The sequence below is a fragment of the Natator depressus genome, chromosome 1 (genome assembly GCF_965152275.1).
Source record: "Natator depressus isolate rNatDep1 chromosome 1, rNatDep2.hap1, whole genome shotgun sequence".
In the NCBI taxonomy this organism is placed as follows: Eukaryota; Metazoa; Chordata; order Testudines; family Cheloniidae; genus Natator; species Natator depressus.
In genome coordinates this window covers 7717861-7745392 of record NC_134234.1, presented here as the reverse complement: position 1 = coordinate 7745392, position 27532 = coordinate 7717861, and the positions used below count along the sequence as shown (strand labels likewise).

At 49.2% G+C, this 27532-nt stretch overlaps 3 protein-coding genes across 3 annotated transcripts in view; 2 read left to right on the top strand and 1 right to left on the bottom strand.

Moving 5' to 3' along the window:
* The first annotated feature begins 1822 nt into the window (after positions 1–1822).
* LOC141981055 (olfactory receptor 51E2-like) lies at positions 1823–2761 on the top strand. Its single transcript, XM_074942862.1, has one exon. It carries the CDS (start codon positions 1823–1825, stop codon positions 2759–2761), a length of 939 nt encoding a protein of 312 aa, XP_074798963.1.
* A 6978-nt stretch (positions 2762–9739) lies between these two features.
* Positions 9740–27532, bottom strand: part of LOC141980875 (olfactory receptor 52K1-like) — a 40464-nt gene continuing 22671 nt past the window's right edge. Inside the window, exons 3-4 of the mRNA XM_074942571.1 lie at positions 10159–11103; positions 9740–9752 (exon numbers count right to left, since the gene is read on the bottom strand). Of these exons, the coding sequence (XP_074798672.1) occupies positions 9740–9752; positions 10159–11103 (958 nt within the window). The remainder of the gene's footprint in view (positions 9753–10158; positions 11104–27532) is intronic.
* Positions 23162–24109, top strand: LOC141980868 (olfactory receptor 52K1-like). Its single transcript, XM_074942560.1, has one exon. The coding sequence runs from the start codon at positions 23162–23164 to the stop codon at positions 24107–24109; it is 948 nt and encodes a 315-aa protein (XP_074798661.1).

The window sequence follows — 27532 nt, the reverse complement described above, 5'->3', positions numbered from 1 at the left end:
CATTAACAAAAACCATGTTGACTCTTCCCCAGCAAATCATGTTCATCTATGTGTTGGATAATTCTGTCCTTTACTATAGTTTCAACCAATTTGCCTGGTACTGAAGTGAGGCTTACTGGTCTGTAATTGCCGGGATCACCTCTGGAGACTTTTTAAAAAATTGGCGTCACATGAGCTGTCCTGCAGTCATCTGGTACAGTGGCTGATTTAAGCGATAGGTCACAGACCACAGTTAGTAGTTCTGCAATTTCATATTTGAGTTAGTTCAGAACTCTTGGGTGATACCGTCTGGTCCTGATAACTTACTACTGTTTAATTTATCAATTTATTTCAAAACCTTCTCTATAGACACCTCAACCTAGAACAGTTCCTCAGATTTGTCACCCAGAAAGAATGGCTCAGGTGTGAGAATCTCCCTCACATCCTCTGCAGTGACCCATCCCGGCTCACACAACTGGGTGACATTCATCCCCATGTCTCTTAGGCTTCCCGGAGCTTAATCCCTTTCCCCCTGAACTTGGCAACAATGCAATATATAGGGTAAACTGAGGCACACATAGGGGTCATAAAAATATTGCAGAAAATTCCCGTTTCATCACACAGGTACAGGGAGTAAAAGTAATATTATCCTGCAGCCAAGCAGCATTCCTAATGGTCTTCAGATGCTCGGAGCAGGCGCTACAGATTACATACATGCACTTTAAAATCTCAGCATGGGCTGCAGTGGCTGGAGATGCAGGACAAAGGCAAACGGAAAGTCCCCCAGGGCATCCAAGCCAGAGAAGCAATTGAAACATTCTGCAATGGGCACTGCATGCGCTTTTTTCCCCTGCAGCCCTCTCCATGGGGCTACCTACCCCTGACCCCTTTGGGGTGTCCATTACATTAGGTGGGGCTACAACCTCCCTCCTCCTTTTCACTCAGGGAGCAAAGGGCCCAAGAGTCAGGCCTCTCCCTGGTCCCTGTGAGCAGACGTGGGCCAGCTCCCCTGGGTCAGAGCAGATGAGCCCAATCCAGCAGATGGAAAGGGGCTGGGCTGCACCTGGGCCTATTAAGGGCTGCAAGAGGCCAGCAGAGGGTGATTGGCGCAGGCAGTGATGGGGAAGGGAGGCCGCAGTGGAGTGGTGCGAACTCCTGTGGTGGGTCCCTGAAGGGAGGGGCTAGGGGCTCAGGGTGGAAGCCCTGGGCCTGCTGCACTGACCAGAACTGGGAAGCGAATTTCTTGTTCATGGCATAGGCAGCGGGTGTCAAAGGCCAGGGCAGGCGAAGCCTCCCCTGACCCAGGCCCTGGTCCCGCCTGTGTTCTGCCCCGAGGCCCTGCCCTCACTCCCCCTTTACCCTGAAGCCGGCAGGGGCTCACTCAGCTCAAGCCGGTTGCCTGGAGCTCAGGCCCACAGGTGGCCAGAGGCAGCCCGGGGTGGTGCTTGGGCCAGCCTGGGGGCCAGTGGCCTGGGCGGCACTGGGGGGGGGCGGGGCGGCAGTTCAGCCCGGCACTGAGGCCAGCACTCGGGGGGCTGGCAGGCATGGCTGTGGAGGGTATGGGGGAGAGTCCTTGGGGCTCCTCCAGCCTCACGGGTTGGGGGGTCCTCAGGGATCCTCTGGCTGAGCAGGGGGCGGGTCCTGGGGCAGATGGGGCAATGCTGGTGGGCTAGCCTCCCCGAAGGAGGGGTTCGTTCGCCGCCCAGGGTTAGTGGCACCTACTTGCCGAAATCCCTTCAGACGCAGTATCACTAGACGTGCTTCATTTCAATACTCTTTCTCTGTCCCTGGCAGAGCGGAGAGACGACATGGAATAGCGTCACTGGATTTCAGCCGGCACACCATGCCCTCTCCCAACAACACTGACTTCAGTCCTTCCTCCTTCATCTTGTCTGGCACACCCGGTCTGGAAGTTGCCCGTTTCTGGCTGGCGTTCCCTCTGTGCTCCATGTACCTCGTGGCCATTGTAGGCAACGGTGCAGTGGTGTTCATTGTAAAGACGGAGCTGAGCCTCCATGCCCCCATGTATTTCTTCCTCTGTATGCTGGCTGCCGTCGACCTGGCGCTATCCACCAGCACCATGCCCAGAATGCTCTCCTACCTGTGGTTTGACTGGAGGGAAATCAGCTTTGGCGCCTGCCTGCTCCAGGTGTTCCTCATCCACTCCCTGTCCACTGTCGAGTCCACCGTCTTGCTGGCCACGGCCTGGGATAGGTACATGGCCATCTGCCACCCTCTGCGGCACGCCACCATCCTCACCAATCCAATGACGGCGAAGATAGGCCTGGTTGCTATGGCTAGGGGCATGCTGTTCGGCCTCCCTTTTCCCTTGCTCATTCTTCGCCTGTCGTTCTGCGGCTCCAACGTCCTGTCGCACTCCTATTGTTTGCACCAGGACATTATGAACCTGGCCTGCACCAGCACCACAGCCAATGTCGTCTATGGCTTGACTGCTATCCTCTTGGTGATGGGACTCGACGCGCTGCTGATTGCCTTGTCCTACTTCATGATCATCAAGGCTGTCTTGCAGCTGTTCTCGAGGAAGGAGCGTGTCAAGGCTTTCAGCACCTGCATAGCCAACCTCTGTGTGGTCCTGGCTTTCTACGTGCCACTGATTGGACTGTCCGTGGTGCACAGGTTTGGGAAAGGCCTCACTCCACTGGTTCAGGTTGTCATGGGGGACGTCTACCTCCTGATGCCGCCCCTGCTGAATCCCATTGTCTATGGAGCAAGAACCAAACAGATACGCAGACGGATCCTGAGGTGGATTCTCCACCACTGACCATTTTTAAATCAAGATGGGATGTTTCTCTAACAGCTCTGTTCTGGGAATAATTCTGGGGCAGGTCTCTGGCCTGTGCTACACAGGAGGTCAGACTAGATGATCACAATGGTCCCTTCCAGCCTTGGAATCCATGACTTAAGATAGTTAATGAAGGAGCCACTGAGAGACTTGCCTCCACTTTGTCTTCTGGATCCACCTGTCTTCTCTTAGAATCATAGACTACCAGAGTTGGAAGGGACCTCAGGAGGTCATCTAGTCCAGCCCCCTGCTCGAAGCAGGGCCAATCCCCAATTTTTACCCCAGATCCCTAAATGGCTCCCTCAAGGATTGAACTCACAACCCTGGGTTTAGCAGGCCAATGCTCAAACCACTGAGCTATCCCTCCCCACCAACTCGGTCACCCCACTCGCTTCTGAGCCCATGCTCCAGTTGGCCCCCGCCTCCACTAGCCATTCTGAACCCCCCCCCAGCAGCAGGCCTGGGTGCCCCACTCTGTGCTTCCCTGGCTCTGCGGGCAGGGTGCTGGGATGAACCCTGCTCCTGCGGGAATCCCGCAGCACGGGGCCCAGACGTTTGTATTGTCCCACATAAAATGACATTTCGCCTCAGAAGTGCTGCAGTGCCCCCTCTTGCCCCCAGAGGCCGCTGTGGCGCTAGACCAGACAGCATGGGCGCAGCCGGCTCTTCTGGCGCCACAGCGGCCTCTGGGGGGCAGCAGGCAGCACTGCAGCACTGCTGAGGCGGAATGCGTTTTAGGTGGGAAAATACAGCACGATGCGGGGCAGATGGATTCTGCACTTCCCCAGATGCGCAGAATTCCCCCCTGAGTAACCTGATCGACAGTCTTGAATGGGAGCAGACGTGAGAGAGTCTATGTGTGGGAATAGGCCATCTACTCTCAAGCACCTTATTCATGGCCGTGTTCGGTTTTTTCCAAATGCATGCAAAGGAAGGACAGGTGTATGACTGAAGCACTCCTTTTCGCTCCTGGAATTGCTTTCCAGGGGGCATGTTTGTACATTCCAGTTGTTCTGTCTGCCCCAAGGTTCACATTTTGGTGGGGAAACTTGACGCTGCCCTTTTTTCAAGCCACACTGTAGAGCAGAGATGAAAATGCTCTGATACCTGAGCTCGTGTAAACTGGCATAACTCCGCTGACACTGAGGGACTGGCTCAGAGGCTATTACTCCCCTGCATCTGAAAGGGCCATGTTTACAGGAGAAACTACATTTACATTTTCACACTCGTCAATTTTTTATCTCCTTTCTTTACTCAGAATGTGTAATGTTTGTCTCAGACATAGCTATATGCAGACATAAATGTCAGAAATAACGAGCTCTAACAGGTGTCGCGGATCCACAGGATTAGTGCTGCGGCCCACCAAGGTTTGGAACAGTCTCTGGGAGGAGCCCCGTCAGTGTGCCGGATCCCCTATGGGTCTTGCTCTTCCTCCAGAGTGAGCCACATGGCTTCACCATCTCCTTAAACTGAACCTCTGGGTTTTCTGCCCTCGTGCTTCACCCCATGAGCTCTGTTCAGTGAGTCCGACTGAAGCAGACCCCCGATGGAGGCTCGTCCACACTTCAGGGATTACTGCTCCTCGCCCAGCGTTTGCAGCAGCGTTCACAAACCAGTCGGGTTTATTCATTAACTGGAACATGGCATAAGGTAGTCTTTATGGCAGCAGAGAACTGAAGGTTAAAGCACAGTTCATTCTGGTTAGCTCAGAGCCCAGCCAAGCTGTAGTAACCCTTTGGCTCAAGCTCTGTTGGTCTCCCAGTCTGACTGCCCTGGTCAGAGTCCAGGTGAGATCCCCAGCTCCTTCTAGCAGCCAGCTCTTATCCCCCGCACCTCACCTCACACCTCTCAAGTCCTTTGATCTCAGGCCAGCGATTGTTGTTCATTGGGGAAGTCCATCTCCTCATGGGGCGTTGGGTGCTAGGTGCCAATGGCTTGCTGATTGGACTTGCCACTGTTGTCCCAAATGATCCATTGATATGGAGACTAAGGCCCAGAAAGCTAGGAGACTCCTAGACCTACGTCTCTAAGGTCCAGTCTACACTACAGACCTATCTCTGTATAACTATGTCACGTGAGGATGTGAAAAATCTACAGGCTTAAGCGACGCTGTTACACCGACCTAACCCACATGTAGACAGCCTATGTTGGTGGGAGAGCTTCGCCCACTGACATAGCTACCACCTCTCGGGGAGATGGCTTAACTACACTGATGGGAGACCTCTCTCCCATCGGCTTAAGAGCGTCTTCATTAAAGCACTAAGGTGGGACAGCTGAATCGGTGCAGCTCCACTGATGCCTCATTTTAGGTGTAGACCTGCCCTTAGCCTGCCCTGGGTGCAAACAGTCCTTTCCCACCCCCACTGGGTAACAATGCAGCACACGGGGAAACTGAGACACACACAGGACTCAAAAAACAAAATTGGCTAGAGGTCTGGTCAGCCTGCCTCCCATTGGAGGAGAGGAATGGCACACCAGAGCAGGGTATTGGTTCCAAGAGCACCTAGTTGGCTCAAGGTCAATAAGCTGGCATTGGGGAGTGGCTAGAGAGAAGGACCATGTGGCTCATGGAGAACACATGTTGCTGTTGCTGCTGATGGAAGAAAGAGGCCCCGACACAGCCTGATGTTGGGGGTGCAGGCGCCAAGGGATTGGCCCAGAGAGCTGGCCAGGGCACATTCACAGCCGGGCTGGGAGAGCGGCCCAGATGTAGCGGAGGAGCCCAAACCAGCACAGTGGCCAGAGGCCTGGGCACCAGGCAACAGAGCTGAAACTGGGGCTTGCCACTCTGAGCTCGTACTGCAAGAGGCAGGAGGCACCAAGTTTGGGGACTCAGAGACCCGGGAGGGGCAGCTTGGACTTTTCGGGTATGTCTTCACTGCCATGTAAGCCCAGGGTTAGTGGGATTTGAGTCAGTTGACCCGTGTTAGAGAACCCTGGGCTGGAGCAGCTCCCCTATATTAAGGATTTTCTAACCTGTGCTCAAACCTAGGGCTCTGGTGTCCACACTACAGTGCACAGACCCGAGTCAAAGTAACCGTGTCCAGGTCTGGATTTAGGGACAGGTGACCCAGGAGACCACCTGGGGTGCCGGGCTTGGGGGAGCGTTGGGTTCAGGGTGCTGTTTTTGTTGTTAGCCACGAAAGGGAAAACAGAATGTTTGAAGTAAAATGTTTCAGGCATTCTGTATGTGGGTTCATTTTTCACTAGCCTCCTAGAATGTTCTGGACCTTTGTAGAATCTCAGGGAACCTTCCAGACTTTCTGAGAACGACATTTTCTTTGAACCTCCTAGAATGTTGTCAGCCAGGCCCTCGTGTGGAGATAAGGGATGGGGCGTCGCCAGCCAGTCAGTGAGATATAAGAATGAAATGAAGTGAGAGACCAGCTGCAATATTGTGAACCTTGTTTTATTGTGTAATTGTGAAAGTGTACTTGTGTTTTAAGACTTGAAGAGTGAGTGTAAGGCTAGTGAGATACCAAGTGACTGAGGTTTACAATGCTCAGATGGAACTGGTGCAGTCGAGTAAACCTGAGGCCGGAATATGACACGAGACGCAAAGCCTGGCAAATCAGATTACTGACTTCAAATTTCTTGTCTCAATTGCGGTTTGGCAAGGCATTAGAAACTCAGTCAATGGACATTGCAACTGCTAATACTTTGATGAGAAGCTGCCTTGATCTCGTTGTGGCCTAAGAGACAACGGATTTGAAGATGCCATCACTGCTGCCAGAGAAATGTGGAAAACTTAGGAGTTGAGCCTATCTTCAAAGAAACTCGTATTCATCAGAAGAAGAGACAGTTTGGTTATGAGAGCAGAGATGAGGTGATGGGAAGCTCAGAAGAAAAATTCAAGAGGGAGCTTTTTTGCTCACTCATTGACACAGCTAGAGTGTCCATTGAAGAAAGGTTTGGACAAATGAAGCACCACAAAAAGGCCTGGAGGGTTTTGTATGACCTTAGTAAGCTGCCGGTGGACAGGAAAACACTCTTGAACAATTATACGGAACTTCAATGGACGCTGACACATGGGGAAATTTTTGGATGTCAGTGATAAAGACTTCTATGTCGAATTGGACAACATCCGTCACATTTTGGTGCATGGGAAGCATTCTCTACTCCAAGTTCTCCAATTCATTCATGATGGAGAGCTGAAGGACACTTTTCCTAATATGTGGATAGCTTTAAGGATTCTGCTCACGCTGCCAGTCACAGTAGTGAGCAGGGCCATCCCTAGGGGGTGTGGGGCCCGGGGTGGAAGTGACGGATTCGACTGCGCCGACAAAATGCACTGGCCCATGGGGCTCCCCAAAGCGCGGGGCCTGGAGCGGTGGCCCCAATTTGACCTACCCAAGGGACGTCTCCGGTCGTGAGTGGTGAGCACAGCTTTTTGAAGCGCAGGCTCATTAAAATATATCTTCGATTAATGGTGGATGACGAGAGACTGATATGGCTTGCTATTTTATCACTTGAAAATCCCATTGGCCAGTCACTGGCTCTCTCTCTGTGCTGCAGTTCCCGAGGGCAAAGGCGAGAAAAGCCACTATTTGAACTAAAGGACGAGGGTTAACATTCCACAGCTGTCACCTGCTGTAAGACTATTTAATGCTGGTCCACCCCGTGTTGGTGCACGGTTTCATTTCTTGTTGTTTGTACATATCAGTTATTCTTAAAATTAAAAAGTTTCGAAACGCATAGGGGCTCTCTGATAGTGTCTTTGCAGACTGGTGGTCAGAAGAGATCGGGTTAATGCTGCTGTTTGTCCAGGAGGTGGAGGAGGGGGTCTTCTGTTTTCCATAGAGTGGCATGCAGATTGTTGGGATAAAAAAGACTAAGGAAGTTGTCCCATGGAATTGTGGGATACTTCCAATTGACTCCTGGGACATGAGGTAAGCAGGGCTGCAGCTACACTGCAAAGCAAGAGGGCTCATACCCTGGGTCCCAGCTTGACTTGACCTCGGACCGTCCAGCCCTGCAGGGTCCTGGAACTCTGGGTCCAAGCCCTGAGTTAGCGCAATTAAAGGGTAAATGTAAGGGGGATTAGCCCTGAGCCTGGGCTCAAGCCTGGGTTTATGTTCCAGTGTAGACATACTCTCAGTCGCATTAGTGAGTATTAGGCTATATATTGAGGCACTGTGGACTCCGTACATTGTGCTGGAGCTGAGGGGAGGACAGTGTTTGTGACTCCCCACAGGGGCCCTTGAACGGTCCCTACCTGGGGGCTCGTCTCTGCCCAGACTCAATTGTTGGTTTTCGCTGAGTGCAGCATTTCTGCATGGCACTAACTCCTGCCGCCTCAGGGCTTGTGGGATGGAACCAAGGGCTCTGGGCCTAGTAGGAGTCAAGCAGGGTATTCTCAGGAATGTAGGTTGGCATTGGGGATCCACTTAATGAACCTGGGGTTCTCCCACCAGCAGTTAGTTCCCAGGGCCAGGCTCTATCCAGTAACCACAGCACTTCCTGACGGGTCCGGTGATGGAAACTTCCTCCTCCACTAAGCATGAGATACATGCAAGAATTGGTATCCCCTTTCCTCCTGCTGCTTTCTCTATAACTGGAGCTGATTAGAGAGCAGTCCCAGATGCCCTTCCCCCTCCACAGAGAGTCAAGAACGTTCTATACATGAAAATATTTGGAATAAACTATATTTTAGAGCATTTTATAAAGATTCCGCCGGGACAGAAATACCCTCCCTCCCCAATGGTAGGCAGCTCTCCTGAGCCCCCATTCTCAAGACACATCAGTTGTCCCAACCTGGATTGACAGGAGCGTCCCATCATGTTACCATCCATCAAAAATTAAACATAAAGTTGGATGGGCAGTAGCAAACCAGTGGGGACAATAATGAGATCAGGGAAAACAGGCTCTGAGTGCCTCGGGTTACTCTCACGTGTGTTACAAGCAGAGCATTTGCACTTCCAAAAAGTCTTGTTTTCGTAGCGCTGGTTTCCATGTGACAAATGCATGAGCACAGCTGGTCTGGCGCTATTTCCATTTGTCAGGCCTAAATCCTGTGGAAATAGCGGATGATATGCATCATAGTTAAAATGGAGTCCTACATCTCATACGATAGCAATGAGGGCTAGGGAACAGAGAACCTACCCAGGGAGGATTAATGGAGTTTTGTTCACCTCAACTCTTAAATCCACTGAGTGGGAGTGTGCTCAGATGCTGGTGTGCAGCGCTGAGGGGTGGCAGAAAGAGAAAGGCTTTCTCGTACCTTCTAATTACAGCTCTGGTTTCACCCCTTCCCATATCATTGAGAGCTCTGCTGAGACACCCTGTGCAAATACCAGTATTAATGAACAATGATAACAAGAGCAATGGGCCTTGTAAGCAATCAGTATGCCCACAATTTCCAAACATCACATTTTAATCATTTCATTTTTCATTGCTCTTGTGATTGTGCATATTTTTGCATATATTGTGCACTATACAATTTCTCTCTTAAAATTGTCTTTAACACTGTCATGAAACAGACATAAAGGTGAGGAAGACACAAAGAACAGGTGATCAAAAAGTTGGAGGCAGGGTGACATTACAAGTGGAAGAAGGAGACTGTCAGGACATTGTTAAGCATTTTAAAAATAGCTTTTGAGTAACTTGCAACACAGAGATACACTACAAAACATCCCTGACCAATGTAGGGGAGCATTTCAGTGTTGTTTTTTAGCCTTCCTCTCACAAAATAGCCAAGTTAACTTTTTCTGTAACTGCTCAAGTAAAGTCGCAAGATATGGTGGAAAGATACAATATACATTCAGGGGAAAATTCTGCACTAGAATACACACAGAGGTTCTAGTTGGAGTCAGCAGAAGCCACACTTGGGCAGCTGTTCAAGGCTAACAGGTAGGTAAATATGCAGATTGATGCTAGATGGTTGGAAGGAGGGATGGGTGGAGGAATATAGGGATAGATTCATGTGCAGAACTTGGCCTCTGAGGTGGGAACAATCTTTTACCAGGTGCTGTTGGGAAAAGGAGCATTGGTGATATTCAGTGTTAAAGATGAGCCAGTGGTATGAGTAAAATAAGCAATCATCTAAACTTTCATTCCCCAGCTGCTAAAAATAATTAACTTCCACTAAATAATTAACTTCTGCTGATAATTAACTTCTGCTAAAAATAATTACTTGTGTTCATGGTGATTCTGTTCTTCTGGGTCTTGGGCAGGATTGTCAACGTAGCTGGAAGGAAGGAAGCACCAGAACTTTCAAGAGAGCATCTTCTTGTGGGATTTCCAGCCCAAAAGTCTCCAGGGTTCCTGTTAGATCAGAATCCGAAGCTCTGGATGCCTGTCTGAACCTTCTGCATCTTGCTCATTGCTGTTTAGCATCCTCAAAGCCAAGCCTGGAGTCTCTTTGGATAGAATGGCTCAGCAGCCGGCCCCTGATCTGCTTGGTCTTCATGCCGTATATGATGGGATTCAGCATGGGTGGCACCACAATGTAGAGGTGTGCCAGCAGGATGTGGAAGTGCGTGGGGATGTTCTGGCCCCAGCGCTGTGTGTAGAAGGAGAACAGCCCCGGGGTGTAGAAGAGCAGGATGACGCACACGTGGGAGCCGCAGGTGCTGAAGGATTTCAGGCGCGCGTCCCTGGAGGAGAGGCTCAGGACGGCCCGGAGGATCAGGATGCAGGAGATGATGATGAAGATGGAGTCTGAGGCCACCACAAAGGTCGCGGTCGTTATCCCGTAGACATAGTTGAGCATGGTGTCCCCACATGCCAGCTTCACCACGGCCATGTGCTTGCAGTAGGAGTGGGAGATGACCCTGGGCCCACAGTAGGGCAGGCGGCTGACCATGCACGTCAAGGGGGTCATCAGGCCGATGCCCCGCACAAAGATGGCCAACCCGATCTTGGCAATGATGGGGTTGGTGAGGATGGCGGTGTAGCGCAATGGCTTGCAGATGGCGACGTAGCGGTCAAAGGCCATGGCCAGCAGCACCCCCGACTCCATGGCAGAGAAACTGTGGATGAAGAACATCTGGACCACGCAGCACTTGAAGCCGATTTCATGGGAGTGGAACCAGAAGATGCTCAGGATCTTGGGCATGGTGGAGGTGGTGAGCACCAGGTCAATGCCTGCCAGCATGCAGAGGAAGTGGTACATGGGCAGGTGCAGGCTCGGCTCCGTCTTGATCACAAAGAGGAGGATGAAGTTCCCCAGCAGGGCCACAACGTACATGGCACAGAATGGGAAGGCGATCCAGAAGTGGGTGGCCTCCAGCCCCGGAATGCCCATTAGGAGGAAGGTGGAGGGGTTGGAGTGATTGTAGCATGACATGGCGCACAGCCAGTTTCCAGGACCATTTCTGAGGCTGGAATTGAAACCACACAGCGGGTTAGTGTCAGCAATGAAAACGCTTTGTCTTCTCTGGACCCCAGCGCATGCAGAAAGCCCCTCTCTGCCTTCTCCCATATGGAGAATTGCAGCCCCATCACCCCGCCTCCACCAGCTCCTGGGCCTCCCCAGCTTCATTCTCCGCAGGATCCAGTTCAAAATGGCCATCTTTTCTACAGCTCTCCTGGGATTTGCTCAAGCTGTGCACATGGAGCTTTTCTCTATGCTCTTCTCACGGCGGTTTCCCCTCAGAGCTGGACTACAGCTGTACCCCCAATTCCAGTTTGGGGGACCTGAAAGGACAACTAGCTCAAAGTCTGAATGACTTTAGTCAACAGCCCAGAAGGGTTTAAACGCCAGAGAAATGGAAGGTTCAGTAGAATCCTGAGATGGGGTCACAAAGGTCTTGATTCACCCCTGTGCCTCAGAAGGGGGTAAAGAGCATCTCCATCCATCCATAGAGATTCTGCGGTACAGTTTCATTCATTTAAGATTTCTACTATATTTGACTCTCTGCTTTCTTTCACACTCCATCAGCACAACCTAGTCTGTCATTCCAATATATTTTGTACCCTAATATTACCGTGTGCCATTGATTATCGTCATTCCACCAAATTTCTACAATGCCTATTATAGCAATATCCTCATTTAATACCAGGCACTCAAGTTCACCCACCTTTTATTTCGACTTCTAGCATTTGTATACAGGCACTTATAAAATTTGTCAATATTTATCTTTCTGCCTCATGAAGTTGCAATGATCACAATACTTTAATAACTGCTCTTGTACAGTGCTTTTTAGGCATAGATCTCAAAATCTTTCACAAAGGAGGGGAAGTACTGTATTCCTTAACTGTACAGGTGGGGAAACAGAGGCACAGAGAGGGGACTTGGTCAGCTACAGAATGGGAAATAAAACATGTCTCCGAATTGCCAGTCTAGGGACTTAAACTCATTAAACAATGAGTAAAGCAAAGTCTTCCAGTGCTTAAGCATCATATAGATGTATTTTTCTAAGCACTCTGTGTTATAGGCCCAAGGATAAATCCTCTATCCCTAAAATGCTCTGAGAATTTCAGTCTCACAGGCCAAGAAACATTTGAAAGGTGGTTACCAGGGTTCACTTTGTGTGGTTTGCAGTTTAAGGCAATCTATTTCAACGTCACTACTGTGAAAATGTTGTCCAGGTGTTTTTCTCTCTGAGAGTTGATTGTAGAAAGAATGGAGCCCTTAGGGTAATAAACTTGGTGAGCTTTGAGTTCTTTGAGCCAGATCCACAGCTGGTGTAAGCAAGCACAGCTGCCCTTGCCTACAACGGGACGGGAAGAGCAAGCTGGCTGGGAAGACCATGCCCGTCCATCACCCTGTAAGCCTGTGTCTGCAAAACCACTTAATTTCTCTACCTCTCTGTTATTGGCATTAAGTTATCCCCTGCGCAGCCCTGACACCCCCAGTGGTTTCTGGCATTGTACCACATCTGGCCGCGTATAATAAAGCACCTTCAGATGCATGTTCCACACGAGATGCTGTGTAACCGGGGAGCTGTACTAGAACCAGTTTCTCCTTGTCTCCACTACTTCACTCTCTCCTTATGAATGCTCATCCCCCGCCCCCATGGGACTTCAGTCACAGCCCCTTCCCTACGCCTCCTGTATTAGACCCTCACAATCGGGAGAAGCAGTTTCTGCCCTTGGAAAGCAGGAAGTTCAGAAATAGCCCGTCCCTTTGGCCTGTTTGGGCTCACTCCCCACGCAGACTGTCCCCTTGGCCTGTGCAGAAAATTCCTTCCCTGCCTCTGCAGGGAGTCTTATCTCTGCTGTCCTGTCGGTCACATGTTTGCCCTTGTCATGTGCCCTGCAACTGGAAAGGGCCAGGGTCTTTCCGGCCTGCCCTGGGGGCATGAACGCACATCTGCCCAAGGCCAGAGCTTTGCTATAGCTTCCCAAACATTTACATGGAGTCTGAGACAGAGCTGTTGTTGGGTGCGCTGCTCCACTCCCATCCAGGATTGCAGGGACCACTTCCCCTGTCCCTGGCAAGCACATAATAGCCCTGTGGCAGATAGTTGCCAGCCGTTGCTTACATGGAAAAGTAATAAGAAAATATTTATATATTATTGGCTACTGACAGCCGGAACAAAGAGAAGAGCCAGTAGCAGCGTGTGACCAGTCAGTGCCGCATGGACACAGCTTAGAAACGAGGCCTGTTGATAAACGTAGGCAGTTTATACAGAGTTCTCATAGCCGTATTGGTCCCAGGCTATTAGAGAGGCCAGGTGAATGCGGGAATATCTTTACTGGACAAACTTCTGTCGGTGAGAGAGAGACACAGAGCTCTGTGTGTCCCAGAACCTGGTCTCTCTCTCACCGACAGAAGTTAGTCCAATAAAAGATATTCCCTCCCCGACCTTGTCTCTCTGCACACACTTTAGACAGGTTTGATTGTGGGTTCCAATAGCCCCCCACAGCCAACTCTTTGGACCCTTTTGTAGCTAACTGCATCTTATTAACTTTGTGTGCAAAATCATTGCAATTTTTTTTTAAATGCAAAACAGGTTGGAGATTTTAAAAAGTCCCCAGAAATGGGAGCCCACGTGGTAATGAATGAATTGCAGTAAAGCCCTGTGCAGATGGAGCTGCAGCATTTGATTACCAGTCATTTGCCTGAGGAAAGCTTCCCTGTGTTGGTAAAAAAGCTTCCCTGTGTTGGTCTTAGCCATGGCAGAAACATGCCCCAGCACAGCAAGTGTGTTCTCTCGGGAGGTCCCTGGCCCCTTCAGCAGCAGCGTTCTGGCTGCCTGTCCCTGCTGCTGTCAGCAGTACTGCACCCGAGAGCCGGAGTTTGAAGAGAGCTTGGCCCCACTTTGTCAGGGCTCTGCACCCACGAGTAGCCTGAGTTTCCCACAAAGCCCCCGGCATGTGAAGCAGCATGTACCAGGCTCATTGAGCCGCACAGCTTGGGCATTCTGCCTGGATGTACACAGTCCCTCTGGCGACAGGCGTGAGTAGTGCTAATCTGCTTCCAGAGATGGGGAAAGTGAGACAAAGAGGCCGTGGCTCTGATCCTGCTTCCACTGAAGGCAGTGGAAAAACTCCCACTGGCTTCCAAGGTGCAGTATTGGGCTGTTACTTACGAGCAAGAAACCTCAAAGGTCGCGAGAGTCCCGGTTAAAATTCCTACCTCCCGGTGCTATGCTCCATGCACTGCCATGGAATCCAGCAGGGTGATGAGAAATGCTGGGCTGATTGATGGTATTTCTGGTTTGGGAAATGCCAGAACTGTCACACAACACCCCCCAGGTCTCTTGTGGGGATCTTCCTACGTTTCACAGCAGTGAGAGGCCGATAATTACCTTACTGCCGATCAGTATTACAGCAGGAAGGCTGTGCTGCTGGTTGGAAAGAAATCAGGGAGACCATGGCTGCTCTGCTGAAATGTATTTAAAAACAGACCTTGCAGAGAAGTGAATTTATAGAAAAAAGTCTAAGTCACCAAAGAGACGCAGAGTGGACTGTTGTGATGACAAAAATAGCGCAATTACACGGGGGCGAAAAGGGGACGACAAGGTGTTGCCACACGTGTGTGTGTCTAAGGCTGTAGAAAAGAATGTTTGATGTTGTGTTAATTGAGGAATAATTTGCAATCAAATCATTAAAGACTAAGAAATTCATACAAAGGGGGCAAAATTCAGCTTGTGTTATCGTTGGCGTTTCTTGAATTCTCAGGACTTCCCCTTCTCACAAGGCCTTTTTTTCCATGTTATTAAAGAGCTCATTCATAATGAGCCAAATTCTGCTCAGTTACACTGCTGTAAATCCAGAGTAGCTCTGCTTTAATCAGTGGGATTATTTTACATTTACACCAGCGTGACTGACAAATGGATTTGGCCCAAAGTTTTCCAGTCCATTTAAAAGTTATGCATTAACAGGGCCCCTGATTAAATCCATACTGCCCCAACTCACCTGGATCCGTCTATATCTTCTTCACCTACAGTGAATGCTACAGTCACACACATTCTGTGTGATTCTCCAGTCTGCCAGGACAACCCATGTGGGGGTATTTATATCTGTTAAAGAAATCCTCTTTCCTCCCCCCCCGCTGGGAATTCAGAGCCTTTCTTCATTACAGAGGAAAATCTGCGATCAGGCACAGGGAATAGCCACAAATAGTAGCAGTAAATTAACCCATTCCTATTTTACAGGCCCTTGGCTTAATAGCTACATCTCCATTCAGTAGTATGGGATTGATCTTCAAGAGGGGAAGTGCAAGTGTGTGTGTGTGTATGTCTTTGTGTGTGTGTGTGTGTGCCTAGTTTAAGTGTGCAAATACCCCAAAAGGCCTGTCTGCGTGAGGGGATCTGCACAACTAGGGGGTGCATGTGCAAAAGTGTCTATGATGTTTGAAGACTTGTCCCTGCTTGTTCAGGGCTCTGTTTAGGTATGAGCCTTAGGACATAGATATTCAGGCCTGTCTGTAAAGGCCTATACTTTAAGAATGTGGGTATATGTTTATCATTTAGCTAGTTATAGAGGTATAAAAGAAAGAATCAAAATCACTGTCTGCTTGTGTAAGGGGCTTCTCTCACTGTGACAGTCTGAGGCCCCGTTCCTTAGCTAAGGCCTTTGGCTAAGCAGTGGGAGCAGCCATGAGCTGGGAAGCGAAAGGTCACGTCCTCACATTCCAAACCAGTCACATTGAAATAAGGCAATCTGGGGCTGTTGGAAAGGTGATCCAATCTATCACCTCCAGAGAAAGGGAAGAGCCTAGAAGATGTAAAAGAAAATTTAGTTTGATAGTTTTCTGTTTGGTAAGAACTCACTTATCAATAGACACAGCTGGGAAACCCTTATGTCTTTATAGATGTCGTTGTGAAATCCTCACTTCTGTATTGTTTTGTCATTAGAGTTCCCACTTTGCTCTTATTTGCATGGTCTCTGTCTGGTTCTGTGACTGTTTCTGTCTGCTGTATAATTAATTTTGCTGGGTGTAAACTAATTAAGGTGGTGGGATATAATTGGTTAGAGAATTATGTTACAATATGTTAGGATTGGTTTGATAAATTTCAGTAAAATGATTGGTTAAGGTGTAGCTGAGAATATTACTATATAAATTAGGGACAAACAGGAAGTAAGTTGGGATTCAAAAATAAGGAAAAAGGAACTTGGATTTAAGCTTGCTGGAAGTTCACCCCAAAAAACTTTGAATGGTTTGCACCTTTGGACTTCGGGTATTGTTGCTCTCTGTTCATGCAAGAAGGACCAGGGAAGTGAAAGGGTGAAGGAATAAGCCCTCGAACAATGGATATGATGTAATCAGTACCCTTTTTGGTTAAGAGGGTGTTACCCAGGGTTTTCAGAACCCAAAGCAGTGGTAACTTCACTGCTTCACTCCAGGCAGCGTCAGGAATAAATCAGTGGGAACACAGCGGTTCCGGCTGATGAAAGATTGATACAAGCCAGCGTGCTTTTATCTACAACTACAATTTATTAACGCTCACACAGACACTAGCGATAGGGTTAGAACATCCCATATCATTACCTAGAATTCGAGATGGCATCGAGTAGTTGACAGTAGATCAGCGATGGCCGGTTGCTTCCCCACCAGGGAGCATGGTAGTGTCAAGAAAAAATCTCTCAGGATAGCTTCCGAGAACTGCTCCAAAGAACACGCTATTATCTAGTCTTTTTTAACTAACTTTTACAAAACACACAACTCATAGGGGGTGGGTCATCACCTCTCCTAACTTCAATCAACTGCTTATCAACAAACATTCCTAACAATCTTAGTCAGAATAAGCTTCTGTATCAAAGGTGTGCAAACTCATGGTCTCTATCCACTTATTTTCTTTCCGTCTCAATTTGTTGACGCTTTTCGCCCCTCCTCGCATTCTCATTAGCAGAAACTGCAAGTCTGCAGCTAGTTTTGACCTTGCCTCCAGAAGCCCTGGTTGTTCAAATTAACCCTTAACAATGTGGTGTTCTACTTCATTAATTCATGGCGGCTGAATGCACAAAATATGCTTGCAATTAGCTTGATCAACATCTGGAGCTACTACATCCATCCAATCCAGGGCAACATGGGGGCAGAATTAGGGTGGATGGATAAAACGCCCCCCCTCCCCCGGTGCCCCAGATCAGGAGATCCATTCAGAGACAGGTTCCCAAAAGCTCAGAACTTCTTGTTCTGTGCGATATGAGGAGATCCTGGACAGAGGTGGTTTGGCTGCAGCTGTTGGGTCCTTTCCATATTAGGAATCAAACGTGGGTCAGATATTCAGATGAAGTGTCATGCAGGAACTGGGAAGGGACCTGTGTGCTGTGAAGCACTGCCCTTTCCATCTGGCTGTGAGGCTGCCCCAGCAAGCAGGACACAAAGGCCTCACAGGTCCTACAGAAAAACGAAGAGCCATGGGAACTTCTGTTGGGTTCTTGCATGTCTGCCACTAACTGCAGGGGAGAAAGGAAAGACCTGTGGGCAAGTCATTCCAAAACTGTCCTCTGCAAAGTATCATGAACCTTCCTCTACAGCATCGGGTACTGGCCAGTGATGAGGGCAACATACTGGACTAGATGGATCTGGTCTGGGGATTTCTAGGTTCCTGCCCGGCAAGGCATGTAAACCGCTATGTTCTAGCAGCAGGAAAAGGGCATTTCTAATCGGGCCCACCTCTAGATCACGGAAAAGCAGACAATTCTGCAACTCCATTGCTGTCCCCTCTGTGGAATTGTGGATGGTGGATGCAAGGTAGAGTTCTAGGGTTGAATTATCTGCCTTCTGCTCTACCCCCTGGAACACAGACCCCGCTATCTCGGCTGGCACCTTGGTGACATTCCCAGATGAGGAGAAGCACAGTAGCAGAAGAGAGAGAACGACCCAGTGGTTAGGGCAGTAATTTCAGAGGCCTGCATTCTATTCTTGACTAGGACACAGGTAACCTTGGGCAAGTCCCTCGGTCTTTCCGTTCCCAAGCTGTAAAATGAGAAGAATAGCCCTGCCCTACTCTGTTATCATACCCAGTGAGTTTTGGGAGCATCAGCTGTGCGGTATCTAGAACAGCTCACGTTCGGCAAGACCGGGGCTGGGAGAAGCCTGGTACCTTCAGTGAATTCCAACTTGGATCGTTGCATTCCAGCAGCCTCATTTTCCCCTGGTAGGGGATGTGGTAGTGGAGGTGACAATCTCCTACACTTTCTGTGCTAACCAGGTGTAATGAGTAGCTGGTGCCCAATGACTGTCACCGTCATACCGATATGTGGCTGCATTTCAGTGTTGGCGACATATACACAGTCTAGGAGTGCCGGAATCTCTAGTGGAAATTCCCGTTGCAAATTTTCACCTGGTTGTAAGTTGCAGACTAAGATTTGTAACAGATCTACTGGATCCTTCAGCTATAGATCCTCCAGTGGAAACCAAGAGAGACCAGTAAAAATTGACACAGACCAGAAGACATCAACAGAGAGGAGGGAAAGACCAGTTCAAGGATTCCCATGGAGTCTACTGGAATCTCCACTAGGGATAAGAAATCCCCCAAATCTTGGTCCCAAGTTTAAAATCAACCAAGTCTTTTGGAAGATTTTGAAAAGCCGAGGGAACTCCACCCCACTGAATTACGTTTTCTTTTCACTGCACCTCATCCCTTCTGGGGTCCAGCTAGAAATGGAAGAGCTAAAATCTCAGAAGAATGGCTGCCTTGCAATATTGGCAGGTGGAGTGCAGTCAGGAAGTGCCAGCACTGCCATGAAAGTGCCTCTTCTTAGGGTACGTCTACACCGTAAACCCCCCACCCCTGGGGAGCAAGTCTTAGAGTCTGGGTGAACATACTTGTGCTCACGATACAGTGCTAAAGATAGCAGTGTAGCCATTTCTGATCGGGCTGGAACCGGGGCTCTAAAAGCTGGTGAAGGGGGAAGGCCCAGAGCCTGGACTTCAGTATGAGCGGGAACATCTTCACTGCTCTTCTGAGTGCTGCGGCCTCGAAGACCGCGAGCCGGACTCAATTGACCTGGGTTCTGAGATGCTGCCATGTTTTGGTTTGTTTTCAGTGTAGACTTATTTATAGTCAAGAGGATCCACTCATTGCACCGAATATCTCCCCATTGGTCTGCATTGTTCACAGGGTCACTGAATGCCTCAGGGGCGTGTGGGGCTGAAATGAGGTGAGATTTCTTCTCCTCAGGAAGTTCACCGCTCCCGGGAACTGAAACACCGACACAGATTGGAAACTCTGTCGGGCCCCTTTTCCTTACACATGTGTACAGCACCTGGCACGATGGGACTCGGTTTCCAGGCTGAGGCCTCTGAGCACTATCCCAATGCAAACTAAAAATAAAAACATAAGGAGGCCGGCTTTGGAGTAAATATGTATGAGGCTGTATTGCCTTTTCAAACTCCTGAGGCCTCTCCCTGTGAGTGGCGTTCAATATCATAGAATCATAGAATATCAGGGTTGGAAGGGACCTCAGGAGGTCATCTAGTCCAACCCCCTGCTCAAAGCAGGACCAATTCCCAATTTTTGCCCCAGATCCCTAAACAGCCCCCTCAAGGATTGAACTCACAACCCTGGGTTTAGCAGGCCAATGCTCAAACCACTGAGCTATCCCTCCCCCCATATCAGGGTTGGGAGGGACCTCAGGAGATCATCTAGTCCAACCCCCTGCTCAAAGCAGGACCAATCCCCAATTTTTGCCCCAGATCCCTAAATGGCCCCCTCAAGGATTGAACTCACAACCCTGGGTTTAGCAAGCCAATGCTCAAACCATTGAGCTATCCCTCCCCCTTAAAGTAGTTAGCTTGTATTTGTAGTGACCGGGGACTGTGAAATATTGAGCTAGAAAGCAGCGGAAGCTGACTTGTCAGGCCAGGGTGACCCTCTTGTGTAGCTAGAGGAGGTACTCCGGGCACTAATGGTCTTGCCAGGGTGGATAGAGCCTCCTCAGGGAAGTAGTGGAGGGTTCATTGCTTGGATTATTTAAAACGAGACTGGGCAGAGCACTGGGGAATCTGCTGTAGTGATCAGTTCTGCAATGGCTGAGGGCTCATGGTCTAGGAGGGACCAAAAATGACTTTTCTCTCTCTCATTCCCACGACGCAGGAACAGTTTCTATTCTCCCAAGTCTGAAAAGAAAGAGTGAACTCTGTCTGCCAGAGATGGGTGGGGAGGACAAAGTGGAAGCAGAGATTCCCAGCTGAACTGCGAGACCCCCCTGCGGGAGGAGGTGAGTTCTCTCACCCTGGCTATAAATCCACCAAAGGCAGGCAGCTGCGGGTGAGCATGTAGACCTCACACAGTCCGTGAGGGAGACTGACACCCTGGGAAAGGAGGGGAGCGCTGCAGGATTCTGGTGAGTTTGCCCACAGAATCCAATTTGTGAGGGCAAAGGAATTGGACTGTTCTGTAGCCATAGACGGGTCTGAAGCAGAACCTCAGATCCAAACACACCCACATTCCGGGCAAGTTCAAAACCTGATCCAAATTCTGCTGCTGTATATTTTAATTTCCTATTTCATCTGCCCATTCGTGTTGTGCCCCACCTGATCCAGCTTGGGTGCCTATTGCTAGGCATCTATAGTCTATATTTAGAATGAATGATCTGGGTTTTCACCTTAATGACTTACTTGGTTTTCCCCTCAATGAGTGATCTGGTTTTCAATGGGAGCCGATGGATGTTCAGCACCTCCTAAAAATCAAGCTAGGTGCCCAAGCTGGATGAAGGCAAATACTTTCAACACCCAAGATTGAGAATGTGGTGCTGAGTGGCTCTTTAGACATTTCACAGGCAGATTACCTCTCATGACTTCAGCGTTGGTCTTAGTTCCTTTCTGTTAAGGTGCCTGGATTCTGAAAGGGGTTATGGAGTGCAGTTTATGTGCAAGAGACTATGCGGATTACATTTGAGGTTTGCTTTTTTGAAAAAACCTGGCCTTCCTTTCTCAACGCACAATTTGCACCTGGAAATAACTGCCCCCACAAATCAGGTGTGTAAAGGCCTCCATGCCCACATTCCTGCTGGCAGATCATTGTGGGTGCAAACAAAGGTGGAAAGTCCTACAAGCTAATGACGGGATGGAGCCAGGAGCCATGTGTTAAAATTCCTCCACCAAATGATTGGGAAGTTTGGGGTGATTTTGTACATTCTCTAAATATTGAGAATTATTGACCTTCTGATATCACTTAGAATGTGCAAGGCACTGTACACACACACAGACACGCACACACTCACACATGCATGCGTGCACACAGAGACTTTTCTTCATCAACATTAAGCCCTCTGTAACATACAGAGTGGGAGACAAAGGAATACAAACCAAAATATGGACCATTTTTTCCTACCATTATATGCCTCTGTGATGTTAAATACATGCACATCAGCTCTAGTCGATGATCCCTTGTTCTTTGGCCGATTTGTCCTGAGAATGGGAGTGAAGCAGGAATGCAGACCGGTACAGTTCAGGGAGGCTGTTCTATACCTGGAGGCAGCGTGGGAGAAGCAGACAGGTGTGCGGTCTGTCCCTGGAAAGAGTGGAGGGGAGAGGGGACAATACGAGAAGGGAACTGAGTGAATTAGTAAGGAGACGGAGCTGTGAAGGGCCCCGAGGATGAGAACAAGGAGCCTGTGGAGGGATTTCGTACTTTGGGTGTGTGAGAAGGGGCATGTGGACCAGAGTGGAGGAATTTGCCAGAACCAAGGCTGGAGATGACCTGGGGTTGGAGATGGAGGAGAGTTTTTGTTGTATAGATAGAAGGGTTGGATCTTAGGAATATGATGGAGGTTGAGGTGACAGGACTTGGATAGGCCCTGCACACGCAGGTCGGAGGGTCAAAGACGTCTGCCAGGTTGTAGCCCTGAGTGAGTGCGAGGCTGGAGTTGTTGTCAGCTGATAGAGCTGGGGGAGAGGAGAGGGCTTGGCAACGAAGGCAATGAGTTTTCCCCCTTCCCCTGCCTACTTCCCAGCGTAAGAGACAGGAGGTTGGGGTCAGGGTGCTTCCCCTGGAATTCAGTCCCTACTCAACCTTGGTCAGAGATACCCTAACCATGCTGCAAAGCCCATATCTACTGTACCAACTTCTCAGCTGGCAAGTGTAGGAGTCATGGGGTGGGTCGCTGTCTGAGGGAGGGAAGGGTTTTGCTAAGTTCTAGACTATCTGGTTTCGGCTGATTTGCTTGATACGTTTTGTGGGTTGGGGCTAATCTGGGTTGATCTTGCACAAGTGCCTAATGCTCCAAAATAGCAAAATAAATAATTTGAAATCTGAGAGCTGCAGATGGAAATGGAGTACGAAGTTCACTGTGTCTCCCCCAGGTGCTCAGGTACCATGGTGATGGCACTGAAAGAAACACTCATGATAGCAGAAAAGGTAATGCAAAGGCATGCAGGGAAAATTGGAAAGTCTTCTGAAGAAAAGGGTTGGTGTCACAGATCTGATGTGTAGAGCCAACTCCAGATGTGACAGAAGTGGATGCTGACATAATAGAGTGGCAGATTTCTAAGGCAAGAAGGGTCCATTATGGCCATCAAGCCTGATCTCCTGCATATCACAGGCCAAAGAATCCACCCAACGATTCCTGCATGCAGCCCAGTAGCTTGTGGTTGAGCTGGAACATCTCTCTGAGAACATCCAATCTCTGTTGAAAGACCCTGAGCCCCGGGGAAGTTACTAAGCCTCTGACGGTTCTCTTGAACTGGTTAATTCCATCTTAGTTCCAGTAGCACAGTTGCATCTTATTCACAGTTTGCACCCTGAAGGCTTCAACTTCCAGCCACTAGCACTTATTTTGCCTTTGCCTGCCAGGTTCAAGAGCCCTGGAGTAGCTGATATCTTGTCACTTTGTCCTTACACCCCTGGATCCAGGCTTTCGTTAATTTGAGCGCCTCGATATTTACCACCCAAGCAATGTTTCTGTCAGCTCCAGACCTTGTCATCCATTCCCAAAGGAGTTGCACCCCGTGAGCCAGAGTGGAGTGTGGCATCTGTCTGTTCATCCCATCTCTTATGTTTTATTGACAGACAGACGTTGTTGTGAAACTTGCAGAGGATGGTCCTGCAGGGCAACCTGTCAGCTCCTAACGGCACAGGCTCTGATCCATTAGTGTTCTTCCTGACAGGCATCCCAGGGCTGGAAGCTCTGCACCCCTGGATCTCCATCCCCTTCTGCTCAATGTTCACCGTGGCCCTTCTAGGAAACTTCACCCTCTTGTATGTTATCAAGACAGAGCCCTCCTTACACAAGCCCATGTTCTATTTCCTCGCCATGCTGGCCGTCATCGACCTGGTTTTATCCACAACCACCGTGCCGAAAATACTGAGCATCTTCTGGTTTAATTCCAGGGAGATCAGCTTTAACGCCTGCCTGGTGCAGATGTTTTTCCTTCACTCATTCTCCACCCTGGAGTCTACTCTGCTGCTGGCCATGGCCTTCGACAGGTACGTGGCCATCTGCAACCCCCTGAGATATGCCACCATCCTGACCAATTCAGTGATAGCAAAGATCGGGCTGGCAGCTTTGGCCCGGGCTGTTCTGCTAGTGGTCCCCCTCCCCTTCCTCGTCAGGAGGCTGCCCTACTGCGGGTCCCACGTCATCTCCCATTGCTACTGCGAGCACATGGCCGTGGTGAAGCTCGCCTGTGCCAACACCAGGGTCAATCATGTCTATGGGATCATGGTAGTTCTCTTCATTGCGGGGCTGGATCTGATGTTTATCTCCCTATCGTATGTCAACATCCTAAGGGCTGTCTTAAGCCTGGCATCTAAGGAAGAGCAGCTCAAAGCTTTCGGCACCTGTGGCTCCCACCTTTGCGCCATCTTAGTATTCTACATTCCTGTGGTTCTCTCCTCAACAATACACAGGTTCGGGCGCCACGTCGCCCCATACGTACACATCCTGCTGGCCAATTTCTACCTCCTCTTTCCTCCCATGATGAACCCCATCGTGTACGGTGTGAAAACCAAACAGATTCGTGACCGGGTGCTTCTCCTGTTCTGAGAGAAAAGCTTCTAGGCTGAGCAGGAGGGGGCTGCTGAGCAAACAGGAAGCAGAGGATGCAGGAGAGGTTTTCTGAGTAACTTAGACAGCATGGTTGTGGGGGCTTTGTGTACGCTGGGATGGGAACTCTACCTCCGACTCCTAGGGAGCCATACACCGTCCCCTACACGAGCTTAGCGCTGCTGGCCGGAAGGTGATCTTGGCCTTGACCTTGTCCTCACTTGGCCCTGTTTGTGGAGCGTGACGAGGAGTGTGAATCATAGAATCATAGAATATCAGGGTTGGAAGGGACCTCAGGAGGTCATCTAGTCCAACCCCCTGCTCAAAGCAGGACCAATCCCCAATTAAATCATCCCAGCCAGGGCTTTGTCAAGCCTGACCTTAAAAACTTCTAAGGAAGGAGATTCTACCACCTCCCTACGTAACGCATTCCAGTGTTTCACCACCCTCCTAGTGAAAAAGTTTTTCCTAATATCCAACCTAAACCTCCCCCACTGCAACTTGAGACCATTACTCCTTGTTCTGTCATCTTCTACCACTGAGAATAGTCTAGAACCATCCTCTTTGGAACCACCTCTCAGGTAGTTGAAAGCAGCTATCAAAACCCCCCTCATTCTTCTCTTCTGCAGACTAAACAATCCCAGTTCCCTCAGCCTCTCCTCATAAGTCATGTGTTCCAGACCCCTAATCATTTTTGTTGCCCTTTGCTGGACTCTCTCCAATTTATCCACATCCTTCTTGTAGTGTGGGGCCCAAAACTGGACACAGTACTCCAGATGAGGCCTCACCAATGTCGAATAGAGGGGAATGATCACGTCCCTCGATCTGCTCGCTATGTCTCTACTTATACATCCCAAAATGCCATTGGCCTTCTTGGCAACAAGGGCACACTGCTGACTCATATCTAGCTTCTCGTCCACTGTAACCCCTAGGTCCTTTTCCGCAGAACTGCTGCCTAGCCATTCGGTCCCTAGTCTGTAGCTGTGCATTGGGTTCTTCCGTCCTAAGTGCAGGACCCTGCATTTATCCTTATTGAACCTCATCAGGTTTCTTTTGGCCCAATCCTCCAATTTGTCTAGGTCCCTCTGTATCCTATCTCTGCCCTCCAACGTATCTACCACTCCTCCCAGTTTAGTATCATCCGCAAATTTGCTAAGAGTGCAATCCACACCATCCTCCAGATCATTTATGAAGATATTGAACAAAACTGGCCCCAGGACCGACCCCTGGGGCACTCCACTTGACACCGGCTGCCAACTAGACATGGAGCCATTGATCACTACCCGTTGAGCCCGACAATCTAGCCAACTTTCTACCCACCTTATAGTACATTCATCCAGCCCATACTTCTTTAACTTGCTGACAAGAATACTGTGGGAGACCGTGTCAAAAGCTTTGCTAAAGTCAAGAAACAATACATCCACTGCTTTCCCTTCATCCACAGAATCAGTAATCTCATCATAGAAGGCGATTAGATTAGTCAGGCATGACCTTCCCTTGGTGAATCCATGCTGACTGTTCCTGATCACTTTACTCTCGTGTAAGTGCTTCAGGATTGATTCCTTGAGGACCTGCTCCATGATTTTTCCGGGGACTGAGGTGAGGCTGACTGGCCTGTAGTTCCCAGGATCCTCCTTCTTCCCTTTTTTAAAGATTGGCACTACATTAGCCTTTTTCCAGTCATCCGGGACTTCCCCCGTTCGCCACGAGTTTTCAAAGATAATGGCCAAGGGCTCTGCAATCACATCCGCCAATTCCTTCAGCACTCTTGGATGCAACTCGTCCGGCCCCATTGACTTGTGCACGTCCAGCTTTTCTAAATAGTCCCTAACCACCTCTTTCTCCACAGAGGGCTGGCCATCTACTCCCCATGTTGCGATGCCCAGCGCAGCAGTCTGGGAGCTGTCCTTGTTAGTGAAGACAGAGGCAAAAAAAGCATTGAGCACATTAGCTTTGTCCACATCCTCTGTCACTAGGTTGCCTCCCTCATTCAGGAGGTGAAGGCTCCTTGCACCTTCTCTTGCTGTGCTGGAACATCTGGCCTTTATTAGTGACACACCCAGACACAGCCAAGGACGTCCATGCTGCAGGAACAAATGCTGTATCTGCCCCTGAAGTTCAGTCAGCTCTGAGATGGAGCAACACACCCGGGGCCATTTAGGCCCCAGAAGAAGTGCTGAGTGCTGGGCTCTTCTGTCCCAAACGTGCCACCAGGGACGCTGCTGGGTGTCAACCTTTTTTTTTTTTTTTTTGGAAATCTGGCCTTAGTGGTGGTGTCTGAACATTTGAGAGTCTGTCCCCAGTGGTTTAACCCGACCGCACAGCAGCACAATGCACCAGGTCGAGAGAGCGGGGACGAGGAAGGGTGGATCTGCCTCAAAGTGCACTTCGCACCTCCCCAAATCCTTACCAGAGTGATCTCAGGCACAAAGTATTTAAAGTTCACTTTCTGATACTGACAATAAATAAATGAAACAGAGCATTGTCTCCGTGTGTGTGTGTGTGTGGATGTGTGTGTGTGTGTATAAAATACTCGTGAAAAAGTCTTGCTCTACTTTGTTATCACCCTTGTTCCTGTTGACTAATATATGCTGGATAGCATATAGATATACATCACATTCTTAATCTGTATTATCTGCACCATATATATACGAGTAGCATGCATTAACTACCAGTAACATTAACCACAAATATTGTAACAAAAGAACTAGATAAGTTCAAAAAAGAACTAGATAAGTTCATAGAGGACAGGTCCATCAGCGGCTATTAGCCAGGATGGGCAGGGATGGTGTCCCTAGCCTCTGTTTGCCAGAAGCTGGGAATGGGCGACAATCACTTGATGATTCCCTGTTCTGTTCATTCCCTCTGAGGCACCTGGCTTTGGCCACTGTCAGCAGACAGGATACTGGGCTAGATGGACCTTTGGTCTGACCCACTATGGCCGTTCTTATGGTCTTAACAGTGATATTGCTGAAACGGCCTGTACCATGATCCTGTTCATTCACTTATCCTTAGTATCCCCAAATACCTTGCATTTACTTAACTAAGCATTGGCACAAGCAGATAGGAAACTTGTCAACATGTGTAACTTGTAAAATGATATAAATAATAGCAGCTGAAATTTGTACCTGGGGGGAGCATACTGGACGGCTCTTTGGAGACTGGTATCGTATCAAACCTTTTTCCTGCTCCATATTAATAAACCTGACTGACACTGGTTATTTGGGATCTTGAGTATATTTCATAAGAAAATAATGAATCAAAGTGTGGTCAAACAATACAATTTATCAACAATTCCAGATAGTTTGAATAACCTCCCATAGACATCACTGCAGAGATCCTGTGGCCCATTTTCCCTGGAAAATGGCAGCCTCTGGGGTAGCATAAAGAGAAATGGTCCCTCAGCCTCCATGACATAGCTCC